Below are 19,779 nucleotides of genomic sequence, written 5' to 3'. Positions count from 1 at the left end.
CTCTTTTCTAACATACTTTCTTACAAATAATTTCCTGAAAAGTCACTTTTCCTGACTTTTGCCCTTGCTCTGGAGTACTTCATACATTCTTTTAAAACACGATCAGTTTGGGGACTTAATGTAACTGAAGAGAGGTTTGCCATCAAGTTAAATAAAAATGAAACTATTTGTTGTTATTTCTTTCAAATGTTGTTATTTACCCACATCTGTTCCTAGGTGTTTTTTCCTAATCCTGTTTCTTATTTCTGTCTGTCCTCCTATGTTGAAGCCACACTGATCTTCAACAAGTTAACTGCATGTTTTATAAATCCAGTAAAAATTCCCGTATATTCAATATTCAATCATTTTATTAAAGAATGTCATGCAAATTAAGTACAGCTGTGTCTAAATATTACTGCCTTAATATTTTTCCAAAACATAATATTTATGCATAGAGAACATTTAGAAGCATTCTTTCAAAAGTGACACAGGTTCTTTCTTGAATACGAAAGACACTGCATAATCTCAGCATGTCTGGAATACTACTTGGAAATATTTTTTCTGACAGAAAGAAACCATTTCTGCTTGGAGAATTTTAGGTTGCACGGACTCAACTGAAAAAACATATTAAAATTTCAAATCAATTTTTCTCTCTGCTCAGAACTATATTTTTATACACAGTTTTACATATGTGTAACTGTATTTTCTCATAATTTTGGAGACATAAGTAAGAACTTATTTCTTTATTAGCTGGCTTACAAAAAATTAAATTCTCATACGAATTCCTCTCTCTCTTTTTTTATGGTGATGTTCTGTGCTGTACTTTAAAACAAATTGTCAGTGGTATCAGGAAAACTTTTAAAGACCTAAGTAATATTTTTCTTTGAAAATTGCAAATTGTATCTTTTATTAACTTTTGTGGTTTCATTAGGTACTTTGAGTTTCTATGTTTATTTTTAGCCTGAGATGAGCTGAAAGACTTAAGGGTATTTATGGCATGTGAACATTTCTTTACATTTACTGAGAGCAACTTTGAACCTGCAACATTGCAGAGATGAATTTTCTAATAGTATGTTTGAAAACCTTTTTCCCCTTTATCTACAAAATTAGCGTGTGTATAATTGGCTAATATAATCCATGAAAATGTTCATTTTTCTTTGGTGATTTTTTTCTGACATTGTTTTGTAAGATCAATATGGAACCTGACTAACCTAGCCTCTTTAGATTTCAATACATCTAGATTTAGCATTTCTTCGCAGTTTAAACCTCCTCCCAAGATTTTTACTTGTTTGTTATTGTAAGATGTTCTTAATTATCCTCTATAGTCTTTGGGATAATTTTATGATTGGCATATAATGAGAGCATCATTTTGATAATAATTTTCTATTAAGATCATGTTACTATGTTGGTTATGATTTGCACTATTACAACAGCACTGACATTATATTCAAAATGTTTATATTAGTAGAAATGTTCGATGTTTTGTTGTCAGAAACCTAATATCATATAATAATTTCCAGCTGCTTAGTTTTTATTAATGTCTACATTTTTAAAAAAAATCTTCTTAAGAAGTTCACTTGTAGTAAATTTGTTTTTTTTCCTTGTAGTTAAGGTACCTATTGAATCAGTTAAATATTTGCTTGGTCAAAGGAATCTGATTTTTAAGATGCAAAAAAATAACTTTCATACAATGATTTTAAAAAGTCTTCTGATTAAAAAAATCTGCATTTTAGTAATTTTAAGGTGAGAAAAAAATTTAAATGTTTATTTTTTTCTCCATTGAAAAAATTAAGCAGTTTTCTAGACTTTGTTTGCATCAAACAAATGTATTCCTTCCTTCTCTAAACCTCTGTGAGTCAAGACTATTTCACGAAGACCTCTTTTCCCATGCTATAAACATATACATATTAAAAACTTATTTTTAACATTAGAAATGCATACTATCTATTAGACCAGGTTGGTTATGTAAAAGAAATGTAATCAAAGATTGAAACTGTCCCATTTGAAAAATTGCAGGTGGTAATGTAATAGTATTGATTTTCTTTGAGTTGACAGAAAGCCAAGTCCCATTTTCCCCTCATTCACATGTGGGATTTTTGGAGGCTATTAGTGTGGGTGGTGAGTTGTCTTGACTTTGCTTGAGGGTCTTTTATGTTAATGGGCATGTTTGTAGCTAAAATGATCATGTATTTTTAATAAAATGCCATCTTAAAGGTCAACATTTTATTAAAAAGTGAGATCATTAAAATTACAAATATTTACATTATAAGTTTACATTGAAATTATGTATTTGTGGGAGCCAAATAATACAATAATTTGTGATTTTAGAAAAGATTTTTTATCCATTTTATTAGTTTGGTTGTAAGTTTCAAAACCATAAGTACTTCTCTTTTTTTTCATCATTACTGCTTAGGTGAGACTGCTGCTTCTCTCTCTGCCTTGCCCTTAATCTTAACTTCTTATATTATATTCTTATTTTTTATACTTTTCCATGATTTTTGCTTTTGTTGCTTGCTTTATGCTTGAATTTATGTGGCTATTCCTAACTATTGTTAATATACAAATTTAGTCTGTTACCATAATCACTGAAAAAGATAGATTATTAGAACTTGCCTCTCAGACACAACCAATGTGTATTTTGTGTTACATGCTGGTATAACCACACAACTACATCTGCCAATACGATTTCATTTGTTTGTTTCTTCGTATATTGTGAACTTTGTGTTTTTGTGTTTTCTTTTTCAAATTGTAAATCTGAAATTATGTAGTTTTATATAATTATATAATATTATAGTAATTTTGAAAAATATATAATATTATAGTAAGTTTGAAAAGTAGAACAAATTATTGTCCACAGCCCTCTCTACCTAACACAACCATTGTCTTTTAAAAAGATGTGTTTTCTTCTATATTTCTGTATCCATAACAGTCTTTATGTTAGTAAAAAGGTAAAACTCATAGTGTAAGTATGATTATTGTATCCTGTCTGTTTTTTTCCATTTATTATCTGAAATGCATTTCTGTGGTACTATGTAGTTTCATAATTTTAATAGTTTCAACTCCATTTCTTTGAGAAGGTGTTTTATAATTTAATCAATCATTTCCATACTTCTGCATATCGTGGTTGCTTCCGGGTTTTTTAATTGTTAAAAAATATTGCTAACATTTGAAATTATAGCATAGGTAGTTATAACATGTATAATATGAAACTTATTTTAATAACAAATGATTCTTAATTTATGTATGTAGGCATTAAGATGAATACTCTATTGATGAAGAATGTTTTACAAATGCAATATCGAGAAATAACTTTGAAAGTGACCAAATCGCAACTGCTCAAGTTCTAAAATTTTTTACTTAAGAGAAATTAGAGTGACTGGAATACTTGCAAAAAGTTTCATTTTCTAGTCATGGGCCTGTGTTGTGAAAACACCTTAAATTACAAGTATTTGAGAGTAAGTTTTGTGTCCCCTAGTGGTTGGCAGCCAATGACACTGCCTTACATATTTTTGTATTTTGAATACAGGGGAGTATTAAAATGTGTTTCCTTATATTTGGAAAATGTCTTCCATCAGGAAAAAATTTATGTTTTTAATCCCTAAGTTAAACCATTGGTTCTCTTTGTTAATTTTTTCTATTAGATTATTTCATACCTGACATAATGTAATAGAAATAAGCTAAATTCATTTTTTTTATTATGCATCTGTGTATATAGGGTAATATTTCAAACTTTCTTCTTGACTTCATTTTATCATTTAATACTTGAACCAAAGCTTTGGCCATCTTTATTTATTACACTGAAGAGTCTACTGAAACACATGGATTGTTATACCCACCTCATAGTGTGGCTGTGAGAATTAAATTCATCCCACATAATGCACTTTGAGTAGTGGCTCTCATCTAGTATGTGCCCGACAAATATCACCCACTACCACCACTTACACTGTTGTTTTGGTATTGATATTAAAAAGAGAATGAAAGGTGAGGTATGGTGGCTCATGTCCATAAACCTAGCACTTTGGGAGACTGAGGTGGGGCCAGGAGTTTGAGGTTAGCCTGTGCAACCTAGTGAGATCCCATCTCTACAAAACAAAATTTTTGAAAAGTAACCGGGTGTGGTGGCATGTGCCTGTATGTCCAGCTGCTTGGGAGGCTGAGGTGGGAGAATCGCTGGACCCCAGGGGTTTGAGGCTGCACTGAGCCATGATCGCACCACTTCAGCCTGGATGACAGAATAAGACTCTTTCTCAAAGTAATAAATAAATAAAAATAAAAAGAGAAGCTAAATTTAGACCAAGAATCACCTTTTTCTGTCATGGCATAATAATGTACCATCTGGTATTTCAATACAACATATGTGTCAACATTAAAGTAGTAAAAGGATTGTTGAGTATTTCTGGGACCATTGGTTAATTATTTAGAAAAATGTAAAGTTACAGCCACACTTCCCAGGTCTGATTTCATCATGATTACATGTCAATAATTCCAGATGGAATTAAAAAATTAAATGTAAAGCCATGCAACCCGCTTTTTAACACTTCAGAAAATATTGGTGAATATTTATCAGAACTAAGATGGAAAAGTTATAGAAACAATGGAAGGAATCACAAAGGAAAGATATTTATAAATTCAAACACATAAACAGTTTAAATTTCTTTATGATGACAGTTAAAAAGGAAAATAGAAAACCTTACGCCTTTTTAACAAAACAAAGCGCTTATGACCTTATTAAAAGAGACCCGTGTCTATGTATTTATGAAGACTCTAATCCCAAAGCGATCAAAATGTATAAACCAACAATTTGCAGAAGAAGTAAGAAATGCAAGTGAGTAATAAACATGAAAAAAAATACCGTCAACTCCACTAACAGTTAAAATAACAACGATGTACAGTTTTCACTTGTCAAATCACTAAAGATTTTAAAGAAGAGATTAGAAGTCCTTTGATGAGAGAATGGTGAAATGGGCCACTGTACATACTGCTGGTGGGAATGGACATTGATATTAATCAATCTGAGAAGCATTTGGACAGGATCTGTCCAGTTTCTAGCAATTTGCCCTAATAAAGTCATCAGTGACATGGGATAAAGGGATGTTTATTGCAGTCTTACTGAACTAAGAAGCAAATAACAAGCAACTCAGATCTCTCCCTTTACAGTTAAATTTTTAACTTTAAGCAAAGCTATACATTAAATGATAAATGAACAAGTCATAAATTATTTCTACTGGAAAATATTAGATAAGCAGTGTCTGTGATTAGGGACTGACCTGCAGCTGCAGTCTTAACTCTGAAGTCACTTTCCTATTGTAATAAACTAAACGTGCCGTTCCTTTCAAAAACACAAATCTCTAGCAGCTGTGGGTAAGCTCCCTAGAAAAAGCCTGTCCATAAAAATGTTGAGCCAATTACAAATTGCGAAAACATGAAATGTAAGGAAAAATATTTTTTACGTAAAGCTGTTCCCTTACTCTAAATTCCTTGTTAATGTACCCCTTTCCTTTCCGTCCTTTTTAAAGCCAGCTCTTGCTAAGACTTTTGCACTGAAAGTGAACTGAAATCAAACAGGTTCACGTTTATCTAAAAGAATCCTCTGTGTACTTTAAGATCACATTTTTTGGTCTTCCTTTTAATATGAGAAGTAAGATCTGAAGGCAAGAAATGATTAACTCCCTTTTCCAGACACAGAATTACTCTCCCTTAAGCTCAGACTTAACTAAGGTGTACTGACACATCACTCATTATTTTACTGAAATTGGAAAATTACAGCCTCTGTACTGCCTGGAAGGATGTGTTAAGTGTGCTCTTACCTCTGACTACCCATGGGGGGCAGATTCTAGAAAAATTGCCCTTAGGAGTATGGGGCAGGCTGAAAAATCATCACAAATAAATACTCTGAATTTCATAACTCTTGCTATATCTTTTGTTCTGGCTATTTTATTGATTGTCTGGGCTGGCAATTTTTCCTTCTTCTCACCCTGTCTGTGTATGTGTATACATATCTATGTATGTACATGTATATATGTGTCTGTGCATATATATGCATATGTGCGTATGTATATCAGATGTGTGTGTATGTAAATATAGAGTATTAATATGTATTTGTGAATCAGGGGAGTAAGTAAAAAGTAAGACCAAAGGAAAGGATACTTTCTTTAAATATAAATATCGTAACAAATAGCTATATCCCTAGAAAGAGAATCTATGAAGACAAATGAAAAAATAATTAATACATGCTAAACCTTTCCATTGTATTTTTTAAACTTATTTATTTATTTATTTAGAGACAAGGTCTTGCTCTGTTGCCCAGGCTGGAGTGCAATGGCGGGATGTTGGCTCCTGTAACCTCCACCTACTGGATTCAAGTGATTCTCATGCCTCAGCCTCCCAAGTAGCTGGGATTATAGGCACGCGCCACCACACCTGACTATTTCTGTTGTATTTAAAATGTCTTAATACTTAATAAGGTACTTTAGGCATCTAGAATATTTAACGTATTTAAATCTGGCTTTAATTTTAACATTTTGTCTGTTTTATACTATTGGTCAATTTGAAACTTATTAGTGAGCCTCTTAACTCCCCCTCCTCACCCCACTTTTTTTAATTTTTGCTAGACTCTGTGCTGTGGGACTACAGGGGATACAAGTTCTTGCCTTCAAGGTTCTTTTAAGTAGTTGGCGGCATTGTAGCATGAATCTGTAGCTAACATGTAAAGCACTTACCATATGCCACAGATGGGACTGAAAGCTTTACATGAATTATTTAATCCTTAACCACCTTGTGAGGCAGATACTACTATAATCTGTATTTTAAAGTAGAGGAAATGAGCGTTGTAGAGAAGTAAGTCAGCAGAGCCTAGGTGCTGGTCCGGATCACTCTGCCAGCCTCTGCTTGGTAACAATCAGTGACCAGCTACTCCCACGGAACCCCTGTGGCGACCTCACTGCCTTTGCTCCTTTGCATTGTAAAATATCGTTCAAGGCACTAAAGCTTCAGAACCTGTGTGAATTGATTGGTGTTGCTATAGAAAAACTGATGTGAACAAGTGCAGTGTATGGCGGCACCGTCTGTGCCCGGCAAAGAGCAGGCTCAGATGACCTTCATAGTTTCTTCCAGCTCTAAGGCTTTCTTGTTTGCAGAGCGTTAGCCTTTGACACCTCTTAGAATTTTAACTCTTAGAAAATGCCTAATGTGTCATGCTTTCTTTGTTGAAATTTACAGGAAGCAGATGAAACAGGAATGGTAATAAGGTTTTTGTTACTGCCTTTTAAAATTACTTCCATTCAGTAAACGTTTATCAAGCACCTGTTCTGTAACAAGCGTTGCACAACTGACATCACCCAACTATCTATGCAACATGGTTCCCAACTTTGACACTCGTGCAGCATCATCTTAAGAGATCTGATTATCTTCTCTCTTTTCCTCTCTAACTCAGTGTTTTTGATGAAAGTAAAAACTTGGCTGGGTGCGGTGGCTCACGCCTGTAATCCCAGCACTTTGGGAGGCCAAGGCGGGTGGATCTCCTGAGGTCAGCAGTCCAAGACCAGCCTGGCCAACATGGAGGAACCTCATCTCTACTAAAAATACAAAATTTAGCTGGGTGTGGTGGCGGGCGTCTGTAGTCCCAGCTACTCAGGAGGCTGAGGCATGCGAATCACTTGAACCTGGGAGGCGGAGGCTGCAGTGAGCTGAGTTTGCACCACTGCACTCCAGCCTGAGCCACAGAAGTGAGACCCTGTCTCAAGAAAAAAAAAAAAAGGAAAGAAAAACTTAAGTAAATCGTAAAGACTCAAATTGGTAAGCACATTGAAATTCAAGGTTTAGCTGTGATTTAGCTCATCAGAAATTTGTCAGGTTTTTACTTTTGGATGTTATTTCCTGTGGATGAAGCATTTATGTTCTTGTCATATCCATTCCTGTGCCAAAAGTTTGTAGTGACTTGACAGCAAGCCTCCCTCTGTACAAGGAAAAATTATAAAGGAATTTATAGTTCTACCTGCTTATCCTGTAATTGCCTCTCATGAGGCAAGAGCTGTGAAAACATGAAATTAGAATGCTGTGAAATACCAGCATTCTAACGTGTTGTTAGAGTAGCTCATGTATCATCTTTGTGCTAAACCAGAAGCCCCCCTAATACTGGGCTACAGTCTGGGCCAGCACACACCAGGGACAGAGTAGGTGCTGGGGGTGGTTTGGGATAACTAAACTCTGCAATTAGGAAGAGAACCTTGTCTGAGAACCACTGCGCTCAAGCACGAGGGGTAGTTGTGAGGACCTTGGCTACTTCTGGTGTGGTGTGTGATGTCTGTGATAGGAAGATGGCTGGGTTCGGTGTCTCATGCCTATAATCCGAGCACTTTGGGAGGTTGAGGTGGGTGGATCATTTTTGCTCAGGGCTTCAAGACCAACCTGGGCAACATGGCAAAACCTTATCTATACCAAAATAATAATAATAATAATAATAATTAGCTAGATGTGCATGCCTGTGGTCCCAGCTACTCAGGGGGCTGAGGTGGGAAGATGGCTTGAGCCTGGGAGGCAGAGGTTTCAGAGAACCAAGATCGTGACACTGCACTCCAGCCTGGTCAACAGAGACAGACCCTGTCTTTAAAAAAAAAAAAAAAAAAAAAAGTCCCTTTTCTGGATTCTATGAAACTTTCCCTATAACCTAGAAAACAAGATGAACAAAGAGTAATAGACAGCTTTTTCTCTGGCGCTTTTCATAGAAGTTTGAATCCTTTCTGCACGTGTGATTTTAGAATCCCACCTCTTTTTCTCATCCTAGGGCCAGAGGGACACATTTACCTTCTAGCTTCCCTTGGATGTCATCTCTGTCTTATAAGACAACCATGTGTTTACAACTTGTCCTGTTCTCTTCTCCTCTTTACCTTTGTAAAGGAGCTTTAGAGCAACCGTCTTCCTTGTTTTAGATCCTTTATAAACAACCTTGTCTCTCAATTCAAATATCTTCTCAAAATCAGAGTGACTCTTAGAGGGCCACAGAAACATGTTATCGGATGGACTTGAGTCACTCTGTCCTTAGTATCTTGATTGATTTTTATTAAACTCTGAATCCATAAGGTGAGTCACATAAAGCCATTGTTAGTCATTGGTAATTGTTTCACATTTCCTTTATTTTGAATCCTGTTAATTTCTTAAGCCCAATGGTAACAATTATTCATGTCCTTTATGCAATCATCCTGTGACATCCATGGGGGATTGGTTCCAAGACCCCTTGGATACTAAAATCTGCAGATGCTCAAGCCCCTGATATAAAATATGTGCTTGTATGTAACCGATGCACATCCTCCTGTATACTTTAAATCACCTGTAGATTACTTGTAATACCTAATACATTGTAAATGCTATGTAAATTGTTGTTATACTCTATTGTTTAGGGAATAATGACAAGGACAAAAGTCTCAATCCAGATGAAATAACATTCAATACATGTTCAAGAGAGATGCAGTTAAAAAAATTTCAGTCCATAATTGGTTAAATCCACATGGATGGAACCCACAGATGCAGACAGCGGACTCTATTCCCTAAAATCCACACAAATTAGTTATTACATTTTTTTCATTTTGTTACAAAATACCTCTGTTTATAAAAAAGATATCTATGGCTGGGCATGGTGGCTCATGCCTGTAATCTCAGCAGTTTGGGAGGCTGAGAAGGGCGGATTACCTGAGGTCAGAAGTTCGAGATGAGCCTGGCCAAAGTTTTGAAACCCCATCTCTACTGAAAATACAAAAGTTAGCCAAGTGTGGTGGCGTGTGCCTGTAATCTCAGCTACTCAGGAAGCTGAGGCAGGAGAATCACTTGAACCCAGGAGGCAGAGGTTGCAGTGAGCTGAGATTATGCCATTGCTCTCTACCCTGGGTGATGAGAAAACTCCATCTCAAAAAAAAAAAAAGTTACCTATTTATCAAAGTTGATGAATATTCTTTTTGAAGAGAATTTATTTTTATACCTTTAAAATGTACTTGTATTTTCTTTCCAACTTTGCAACTGATATAAAATATATATAAGGGTTTTTTGTTTTGTTTTTGAGATGGAGTCTTACTCTTTCACCTAGCCTAGAGTGCAGTGGTACGATCTTGGCTCACTACAAACTCTGTCTCCTGAGTTCAAGCGATTCTCCTGTCTCAGCCTCCCGAGTAGCTGAGATTATAGGTGTGCACCACCAGGCTTAGCTAATTTTTTTGTATTTTTAGTAAGAGATAGGGTTTCTCCATGTTGCCCCAGCTGGTCTTCAACTCCTGGGCTCAAGCGATCTGCCCTCCTTGGCTTCCCAAAGTGCTGGGATTATAGGCATGAGCCGCCACGCCTGGCTCTATTTAATTTCATATGTGTCACATTATGAAACCATAGAATTTCCATTAGAGAAGAGAACCTGAGGCTTGATCATTTATTCCATCCCCTGGAGTCCAGTTAAAGTTAACTGACTTGCTGAAGACCAACTAATTGTTGAGTGAGTGAGCCTTCTTCTGTCAGCCTGACCGACGCATAAGCATACACTACACGACACACTCCCTAATTTAGTTCTCTTCTTGTTTAACAATAGATGCTGCCTGTGCCATGGGTACATTGTTAGGTTATGCTTAGGATGTAATAGAAACTTTGTTAATGTTCATGAATGAGAGAACTTGTTGTTTACATTTAAAATGCTTTTACAGTGTTTTTAGCTTTTTCATATCAAACGTGTTTACCAATCAGTTCTTGATAAATTATGACTTCTGACTTATTTTGCTTTATTATAGTTATTTTACTCAATGATTTTTCAACAGAGCTCTCTATTGTTTAAACCAAATAAAATTTATATTATTATAGCTACATAAATAAATATTAATTCTATTATAGGTTATTGTTTCAATAAAATTGTGTACTATTATTTTTTTTCTGACTGAATACACTTCTGACAATATTATGATGAAATAGGCCAGGCACAGTGGCTCATGCCTGTAATCCCAACACTTTGGGAAGCTAAAGTGGGGGGATTGCTTGAGGCCAGGAATTCAAGACCAGCCTAGGCAACATAGCAAGACCCTGTCTCTACAAAATATTTTAAAAATTAGCCGGGCATGGCGACGTGTGCCTGTAGTCCCAGCTGCCTGGGAGTCTGAGGCAGGAGGATTGCTGGAGCCCAGGAGTTCAACACTGCAGTGAGCTATGATGGCGCCACTGCTCTCCAGCTTGGGCAACAGAGTGAGACCCTGTCTCTAAAACATTAGGGTTTTACTTTAATAAACCAATATTATCGTAAATGAAATCCAACCCAACTCTAAGGGTTTTTTATTTTTGTTTTTTGAGGGTTTCATTTTTGGTTCATGTTAACTAAAAATATATTTATTTTGATTTTGCAGCTGGTTTTAGAAGAAGTTTTCGTCTTAGTAGAAAAGATAAGAAAACAAATAAATCCATGTATGAATGCAAGAAGAGTGATCAGTACGACACCGCTGACGTGCCCACGTACGAAGAAGTGACACCGTATCGGCGACAAACTAATGAGAAATACAGACTCGTTGTCTTGGTTGGTAAGTGCTTGTTTCTGTGTGTAATTCTGAGGAAATAAATGAGCTAGTAAGAATTTCTCTTCAAAGTGAATCGTACTTGAAGTTTTCAAGCTAAAAATCTCCTCCTCTTGAACACTTTTGTCTTGTCTCTGAAACAAAATCTTCAGTTTTTTGTACTTAATTGACTTGCAGAGACTTTTAAGACATCTCTGAAGAATGGTACTGTCATTTTAGTGGAACGTTTGTCAAGTGGGGATAGCACACACTGTTGTAATATATGAAGCGTACATCAGGGCAATTAAATAATAGAGATGAATATTTTTGAACACAATGCAAGCTCGTTTCAAAGCATTTTGAGGCAGCAGCATGGGACAAGCTTCAGATGGCATTGAGACCTTCAGCAAAATAAAGGATTACAGCAGAGTTCTAGGATGTTTCAAGCTAGAGAGTCAGCAGAGTCGCTTTAAAGTTGATAATTGGCTGGATGCAGTGGCTCACACCTTTAATCCCAGTACTTTGGGAGGCCAAGGCAGGAGGATCACTTGAGGTCAGGAGTTTGAGAACAGCTTGGCCAACATAGTGAAGCCCCATCTCTACATGGTGAAGCCCCATCTCTACAAAAATACAAAAATTAGCCGGGCATGGTGGCACAGTCCTGTAGTCTCAGGTACTCGGGAGGCTGAGGCAGGAGAATCACTTGAACCTGGGAGGTGGAGGTTGCAGTGAGCCAAGATTGCACCACTGCACTCCATCCTGGGTGACAGAGCAAGACTCCGTCTCAAAATAAAAAGGTAGTTAATAAAGGAATTTGGGTATTTTCACGAACATCAGTTGCCTTGACTCAGATTTGCATCCTAGCATCTATCTTGTGCACCCTTCACAGGTGTGAGCAGCCACAAGCTCCATGTGTCTTCATTTCATCCTCAGTGCATTTCTTTAAAAACGTAGTGAGAGATATTTAAACTTCCAGGATCAAAGCCAATGATTTTAGAAAAGTTTTGGGGTAGAAGAGCATGGTGTATCAGTACATTCTCACACTGCTATAATTACATGAGACTGGGTAATTTCTGAAGAAAAGAGGTTTAATTGACTCACAGTTCCACAGGCTATACAGGAAGCATGACTGGGAGCCCTCAGGAAACTTAACAATCGTGACAGACGGTGAAGGGAAAACAGGTGTGGGTTTCACATGACAGCAGGGGAGAGAGAGTGAGAGCGACGGGGATGTGCCACACGCTTTTAAACCATCAGATCGCGTGAAAACTCATTATTATGGGAACAGCATGGGGGAAATCCACCTCTTTGATCTGGCTACCTCCCACCAGGTCCCTCCCCCAACATTGAGAATTACAGTTCAACATGAGATTTGGGTGGGGACACAGAGCCAAACCATATCACTGTTGTTAATTGTTCTTTTATAAACTCGTGATAATACTTATGGAAATGAGAATCCATGGAGAAGCTGAGAATTACCCTGACTTAGTAATATGGAGTCCTTTGAAAGGTTACAACCCATGCTGTTCATTGAGAGGTGGTGGGTGACTCATGGGAAATGATGCAGTTTCTCATGTCTGTAGGTCCTGGAAATGAACACTAGCATCATTACATATTAAGATTGTGTGCGTTATTTTGAAACACATATTCACATACTTCAAAAGAAATTCAAAATTTCCTTTATTAATGATGTCCACATCTCCTAATCCATTTATACTGAGCCTCCTCACGGAGGAGGAGGAAGAATTTATTTAGAGCTTGCAGTGCCCTGCTTCTCATCCTTATAGAGGTGTGCCAATGAGAGAACATGCCTTTCCCAGCTCACTGGGGCTACCTGAGACCTCCTGCTCCTCTCCCACCCCACTGTCCCTTATGTGCCGCCTCCTTCACCAGCACAGATCACAGCAACATCTCTTCTGTGCCTGTTGCCTCTTCTCCTCAGCCAAGGGGAGAGACATGTAATAAAATGGCACTGAGGCTGGGCGCAGTGGCTAATGCCTATAATCCCAGTGCTTTGGGAGGCTCAGCCAGGAGAATTACCTGAGGTCAGGAGTTCAAGACCAGCCTGCCCAACATGGCAAGACCCTGTCTCTACTAATAATATAAAAATTAGTCAAGTGTAGTGGCAGGCACCTATAGTCCCAGCTACTTGGGAAGTTGAGGCACAAGAATTTCTTGAACCTGGGAGGCGGAAGTTGCAGTGAGCTGAGATTGCACAGTGGTACTCCAGCCTGGGCAACAGAGCAAGATTCTCTAATAAAAAAAAAAAAAAAAAAGAAAAGAAAAGACATGTATTAGTCTGTTGTGTGTTACTGTAAAGGAATACCTGAGATTGGGTAATTCATAAAGAAAAATGATTTGTTCGGCTCACGATTCTAATAGCTGGAAGTCTGGGCATCTGGTGAGGGTCTCACGCTGCTTTGACTTGTGGTAGAAGGCAAAGGGAAGCCTGTGTGTGCAGAGCTCACATGGAGATAGAGGGAGCAGGAGTGGTGGGATGTCAGGCTCTTCTTAACAACCAGCTTTCTTGGGGGATGAATAGAGTGAAAACTCACTCATTGCCTCACCCCAGGGAGGGCATTAATCTATTCATGAAGGATCTGCTCTTATGACCCAAACATCTCTCCTTGGGCCCCACTTCCAATGCTGGGATCAAATGTCAACACGTAATTTGGGGGGACAAACATTGAGACTATAGCAAGAGGGAAAAATAAAATGGGAAACTTCATTATCTTGGAGGCCACCTCTCCAGATTTGACTCCATCTACAATCTGCCTGGTTTTGTTTTTGCCGTCAGAGTCCCCAGGTTATTGCCTTTTGTGCACTGTCCAGAGTTTTGGGCTGTATTCAGCGGGGAATAGGCTCTGATGGGCTTTCCCCACCATCATGGGTCTAGAACTCTCTGAAGCTTTAAACTCCTCTGACACAACTTGGCCTTTCTTCATGGGTGTGCCTTAATCAACCTCCTCAAAACTGTGTAATGGAACCCCAGCCCTACTGGTCAGCAGTTGAAAGGGTCATCGGGACCAAAGAATATCACAGCATCATTCCAGCTACCTTTTGAGGCAAAATAGCGCTCCCAGAATTATATATGACCACATTCCATCGTCAGCCAAAAATCATAGAATGACCTGATGTATTTTCGCTTCTCCTCTCTTTGAATGCTAATTGTCCAGATCCGTGATAATTGATAGAACTAAAATTCATCTGGCCAAAATCATCAGTAAAGAGATTAATTTAATTGTACGCACTTCAGTTGCCCTGTTTCCCCTTTGGCCTTTGGGTTCTTGGTACTCAAATTCTGAATTGAGTGTGGACTCTGTTTTGGGGCCAAGTGCTTTGCTTTAATTTTTTCTTTTTTTGTTTTCTCTTCTTTCTTTCTTCCTTTCCTTTCCTTTCTTTTCCTTTAAATTCTGGGATACATGTACAGAACATGCAGGTTTTTTACATAGGTATACATGTGCCATATGGTGGTTTGCTGCACCCGTCAACCCGTCATCTAGGTTTTAAGCCCTGCATGGATTAGGTATTTGTCCTAATGCTCTCCTTCCCCTTGCCCCACCACATAGGCCTTGGTGTGTGATGTTCCCCTCTCTGTGTCCATGTGTTCTCATTGTTCAACTCCCACTTACGAGTGAGAACATGCAGTGTTTGGTTTTCTGTTCCTGTGTTAGTTTGCTGAGAATGATGGTTTCCAGCTTCATCCATGTCCCTGCAAAGGACATGAACTCATCGTTTTTTATGGCTGTATTCCATCGTGTATATGTGCCACATTTATGGCTGTATTCCATGGTGTATATGTGCCACATTGTCTTTATCCAGTCTGTCAGTGATGGGCATTTGGGTTGGTCCCCTCCCTTTTCTCACTTTATTTTTTCATTCCCAGCAGAATCCTAAAGCCTTTTTTTTCTAGCCCTGTGATATCAATTCTATTGCAATGACTGCTGTTTCTGTCTCCTCTTTGAAATTCCTTAAGTTTGATTCCTGATTCTCAGAGATTTCCCCTTTGTCTTCCAACAGGGGTATTACCCTTGACATAGTCCTAAACTGGAGATGCTAAATGCTGATGCTCCCAAGTGGCACAGTCAGAGAACATTTATATTTCCTTTGATATGTGCTTCTGCCAATGAGTGTTTCCTCATTCTCTAGAGATTTCCAGGCCTTAAGTAAATAATTAATTGCATTGCTTCAGTGACAACTAAAATATCTGTGTGAACTTCTTAGGTTTCTCTGCTACGAAGATCTAACTGCCATGTTTCATTACCCTCTGCTGTTCCCAACTCCTTTCAAATAGTCTCAAGCAAGTTTTTAAATTTTAACTTGTTTTTAAGAGAGTCCTGTCCTTCCTCCATGCTATGTAATAACAGTAACTAAGGGCTGTGCATGTATCATTTCCTTCAGTCCTCGTCGTGACTATATGGTAAATATTTTTATTATTCCCTGTTGTACAGATGAAGAAATTGAAGCACAGAAAGAAGTAGGTAACTTGTCTAAGATTCTGCAGCTGTTAAGTTACAGAGCTGATTCAGATCCTAGTGGGTGGACACCAGAACCCTGCTTCGTATCTTACTGTGGAATATGGCTTCCAATCTTAAAATTAGGGCAGTACTTGACACTCTGTGCTGGATCTAAATATCTTACTTTTTTTTTTTTTTTTAAATCTCTTTAAGGACTGGTCATTCATTTTCCTGAGAGATACCTTCTTACTTTGTGAAAGTTTAGATGTGAGTCTAGTGAAAGCGTTTATGTTCACTTGAATCCTGCCCACGTCTATGACTCGAGTTTCCAATGTAGGTCTCCTGAGGTCAGTTCAGCAGGCTTGGTGGGTTCACCTCGCTCTTCCCTACACAGTAATTCTGCACACTGTCCAGGCAGGGTTCCTTACTGCACCTGTCATTACGATTTCACTGTCTTGCTCCTTAAAATTTTTCAACAAAGGGGGTGCTGATTTTCCTGGTCTTTGCCTCTCAAATTTGTTCATATTTCCCGTGGTCAACCTGGGGATAAGTCTTCCACTTACCAGGAAAGGTTATGTTCATGATTGGTCTACTGCCTTCAGAGTTCAGAGACTGTCTCTCAATAGTTTTTTGATTGCCATAGATAGAGGTAGTCTTGGAGAATATACAGAGGGAGGAGCTCCTGCCCTTCCCCTCTGACCTCCAGACCCTATTCCAGGGCTTGTCAGATTTCACATGCATCCTGGTCACCTGGGGTCTTGTTAAGATGCAGTTTCTGATCTGGTAGCCTGGGGTGGGGCCAGAGAGCCTGCATTTCTAACAAGCTCCCAGGTGATGCTGTTGCTGCTGGCCTGATTAATTAGGGTGCATTTTGCTTTTCGCCTACTGCTGGTGGTTCAGATGCAGATGCTGTGAGGTCTGGTGCTGTGCACATAGGGAGAAGCCTTGTTGCTCTGTTTGAAGGGGTTCAGTTGCCATTGCCTTCTTTGGTTAGTGATTGTGAATTGGCTGCCATTTATTTTGATTTTCTACTTTTCTTGGCATTGTATTTCAGTTTTGTGCTTTCTCGTGTATGCCTTATAATGATGGCCTAGAAACTTTTGATTTCTTCTTAATCTTTCTCCTGTTCAGGATTTACTCGGCGATATTTCAGGTTTTGGTTTGTCTGTTTTGATCAACAGATTTGTTATGATTATTAGCCTTTAGTCTGAAATTCCTCTAGGAAAATTAACTTTATCTGAAACTCTTTAGCCCCAAAATGTTCTTTTCCTATTTTGGATCTATTGCTGGTATAAGGCAGTATTTCTTAAATCTGTAACAATTGGATTATAACAGAACAGACTTAATGGAGAATATTCATTATATTCTTCTTGTCATGTTAGACCACATTTTCTCTTCAGGCAAATGGTATTTCCTGTGTCTCTATATGAAAAATAGAGGGAGGGCCCGGTGCAGTGGCTGAAGCCTGTAATCCTAGCACTCTGGGAGGCCAAGGCAGGCGGATCACTTGAGGTCAGGAATTCGAGACCAGCCTGGCCAACATGGTGAAACCATGTCTCTACTAAAAATACAAAAATTAGCCAGGTGTAGTGTCGGGCGCCTGTAATCCCAGCTACTCAGGAGACTGAGGCAGGAGACTCGCTTGAACCTGGGAGGCAGAGGTTGCAGTGAGCTGAGATCACACCAGTGTACTCCAGGTTGGGGAACAAGAGCGAAGCTCCATCTCAAAAAAAAAAAAAAAAAAAAAAAGAGGAAGAAAGTCATGTAAGCATGGTATATTAATGCAAACTTCTTAGTAATAGTTCTACTGAAGAAAAGATCTAGAGACTTTCCAGAATCAAGAATGCCTGTGCAGGTGGAGGCTTGGACATTTCAGCCCCCTGGTGTCGTTATCAGAACATTCCACCTCTACCCACTGTGGCCTGCGTACAGCACAACGCTGCACAGTGGGATCTGGTGGCAGCCAAAGCAGTTTTATGTAACTGTCCTTCAGAAGTATTCCCTATTATTTGCTTTTTCTGTGTGTTCCTCGCTCAGAAACCCTTTCAGCTTATGTGTATGGCACATTGGAAGTATCAGAAGTGTAGAGCCTGTTACGTGGAGAAATCCCCATCTCTTTATATCCTGTGAGGCAGGATAGTGTAGAAGATGAGAGATGGGCCTCTGGGACAAGATGGCTGCCTTCCAGTCCTGTGACGCCCTTTGGTAGTCACACGACATGGGAACAATTCAAATTTTCTCTGGGCTTCAGTTATTCATCTGAAAATTTAAGATAATAAAAACACCTACTTTCTAGGTTTGTTTTGAGGGTTAAACAAAATAATCTGTGCAAAGACGTAGGCCAATTCCTGGCACCTAGTATGGTTTTAATAAGAAATATTTATTGCCCAGCATAGTGGTGCATGCCTGTGGTCTCAGCTGCTCAGGAGACTGAGGCAGGAGGATCACTTGAGCCCAGGAGTTAAAGACCAGCCCAGGCATAGTGAAACCTCATCTGTAAAAATAAAAAAAGAGACTGGGTGCAGTGGCTCACACCTGAATTCCCAGCGCTTTGGGAGGCTGAGGCAGGAGGAGTGCTGGAGGCCACGAGTTCAAGACCAGTCTGGGCAACATAGTGAGACTCCATCTTTACAAAAAATAAAAATAAAATAAAGTAAAGTAAAATAAGCCAGGCATGGTGGTGTGTGCCTGTAGTCCCAGTTGCTTAGGAAGCTGAGATGTGAGGATTGCTTGAGTCTGTGAGTTAGAGATTACAGTGAGCTATGGTTATACCACTGCATATTCTGGGCTGGGCAACAGAGTCCAAAAGAAGGAGGAGGAGGAGGAAGGACAAGGAAGGAGGAGGAAGGAGGGAGGAGGAGAAGGAGAAGAAGGAGGAGGAGGAGGACTTACCTATTAACTAAACATAATAATAAGATAAACATGAAATGTACAAATATCAGTAGGCTTCTGCTGGTTTGAACCTCAGTGTTCAAAACACTTACTAGATTATCTAGAAGTTTATAATCTAAAATAGGTAATGAAGCCATGAACACAAATTTTGGAAATTCTGGGTTATTCCTGAATTAACTGTTTACTGTTTAGTTTATGATTATAAAAACATTGTATACATAGGAATTTATTTCCTTGGCTCCTACAATGTGTATATGTATAGGAAGATGGAAAGAGTGTAAGTGTTATAGTCCTTCTTGGAAATAATTTTTGGCTGGGTGCAGTGGCTCACACCTGTAATCTCAGCACTTTTTGGCAGGCTGAGGCGGGTAGATCACCTGAGGTCAGGAGTTCAAGACCAGCCTGGCCAACATGGTGAAACCCCCGTCTCTACTAAAAATACAAAAATTAGCCGGATGTGGTGGCAGGCACCTGTAGTCTCAGGTACTTAGGAGTCTGAGGCAGGAGAGTCACTTGAACCTGGGAGTTGGAGGTTGCAGTGAGCCGAGATTGTGCCACTGAGTGACAGAGCAAGACTGTCTCAAATAATAATAATAATAATAATAATAATAATAATAATAATAATTTTTTACCCAGTGTTTTCAAAGCCTTTGGGAAAAGTGACTTTTGCTTTGAAATTGTTTCATAAATATTGTTGAGGAAATACAAAATATTATTTTTCTATATTATCGTAATGCTATATGGGTTTTATTCTTGTGTTTAATGATCAAGAAATAATAATAGACCAAGTTGTTACCATGGCAAAAATACAATAGAGGACTTCAAGCTGTGATCAGAAGTATTTAATTTTGTCTTCATTTTGAAAATGTATTATTCTTAAGCCTCATTTTAGCCACCAAAACATCTCAATGACAGTTTCTGTTAAATTTCCTTCTGCATTTAAA

At 38.4% G+C, this 19,779-nt stretch overlaps 1 protein-coding gene across 8 annotated transcripts in view; it reads left to right on the top strand.

The window, feature by feature from the left end:
• The window catches only part of MPP7 (MAGUK p55 scaffold protein 7), a 252,467-nt gene that overhangs the window by 205,318 nt on the left and 27,370 nt on the right, over positions 1 to 19,779 (top strand). For 7 of the 8 annotated variants that reach the window (XM_065520448.1, XM_065520447.1, XM_074000707.1 and 4 more), the window contains one exon: positions 11,343 to 11,513. In XM_065520448.1, the coding sequence (XP_065376520.1) occupies positions 11,343 to 11,513 (171 nt within the window). Of the gene's footprint in view, positions 1 to 11,342; positions 11,514 to 19,779 lie in introns of those variants that run through there. The other variant, XM_074000712.1, reaches the window with a different exon arrangement.

The sequence above is a fragment of the Macaca fascicularis genome, chromosome 9 (assembly GCF_037993035.2).
Source record: "Macaca fascicularis isolate 582-1 chromosome 9, T2T-MFA8v1.1".
Lineage (NCBI taxonomy): Eukaryota > Metazoa > Chordata > Mammalia > Primates > Cercopithecidae > Macaca > Macaca fascicularis.
This window is presented reverse-complemented; position numbering and strand designations above follow the sequence as displayed.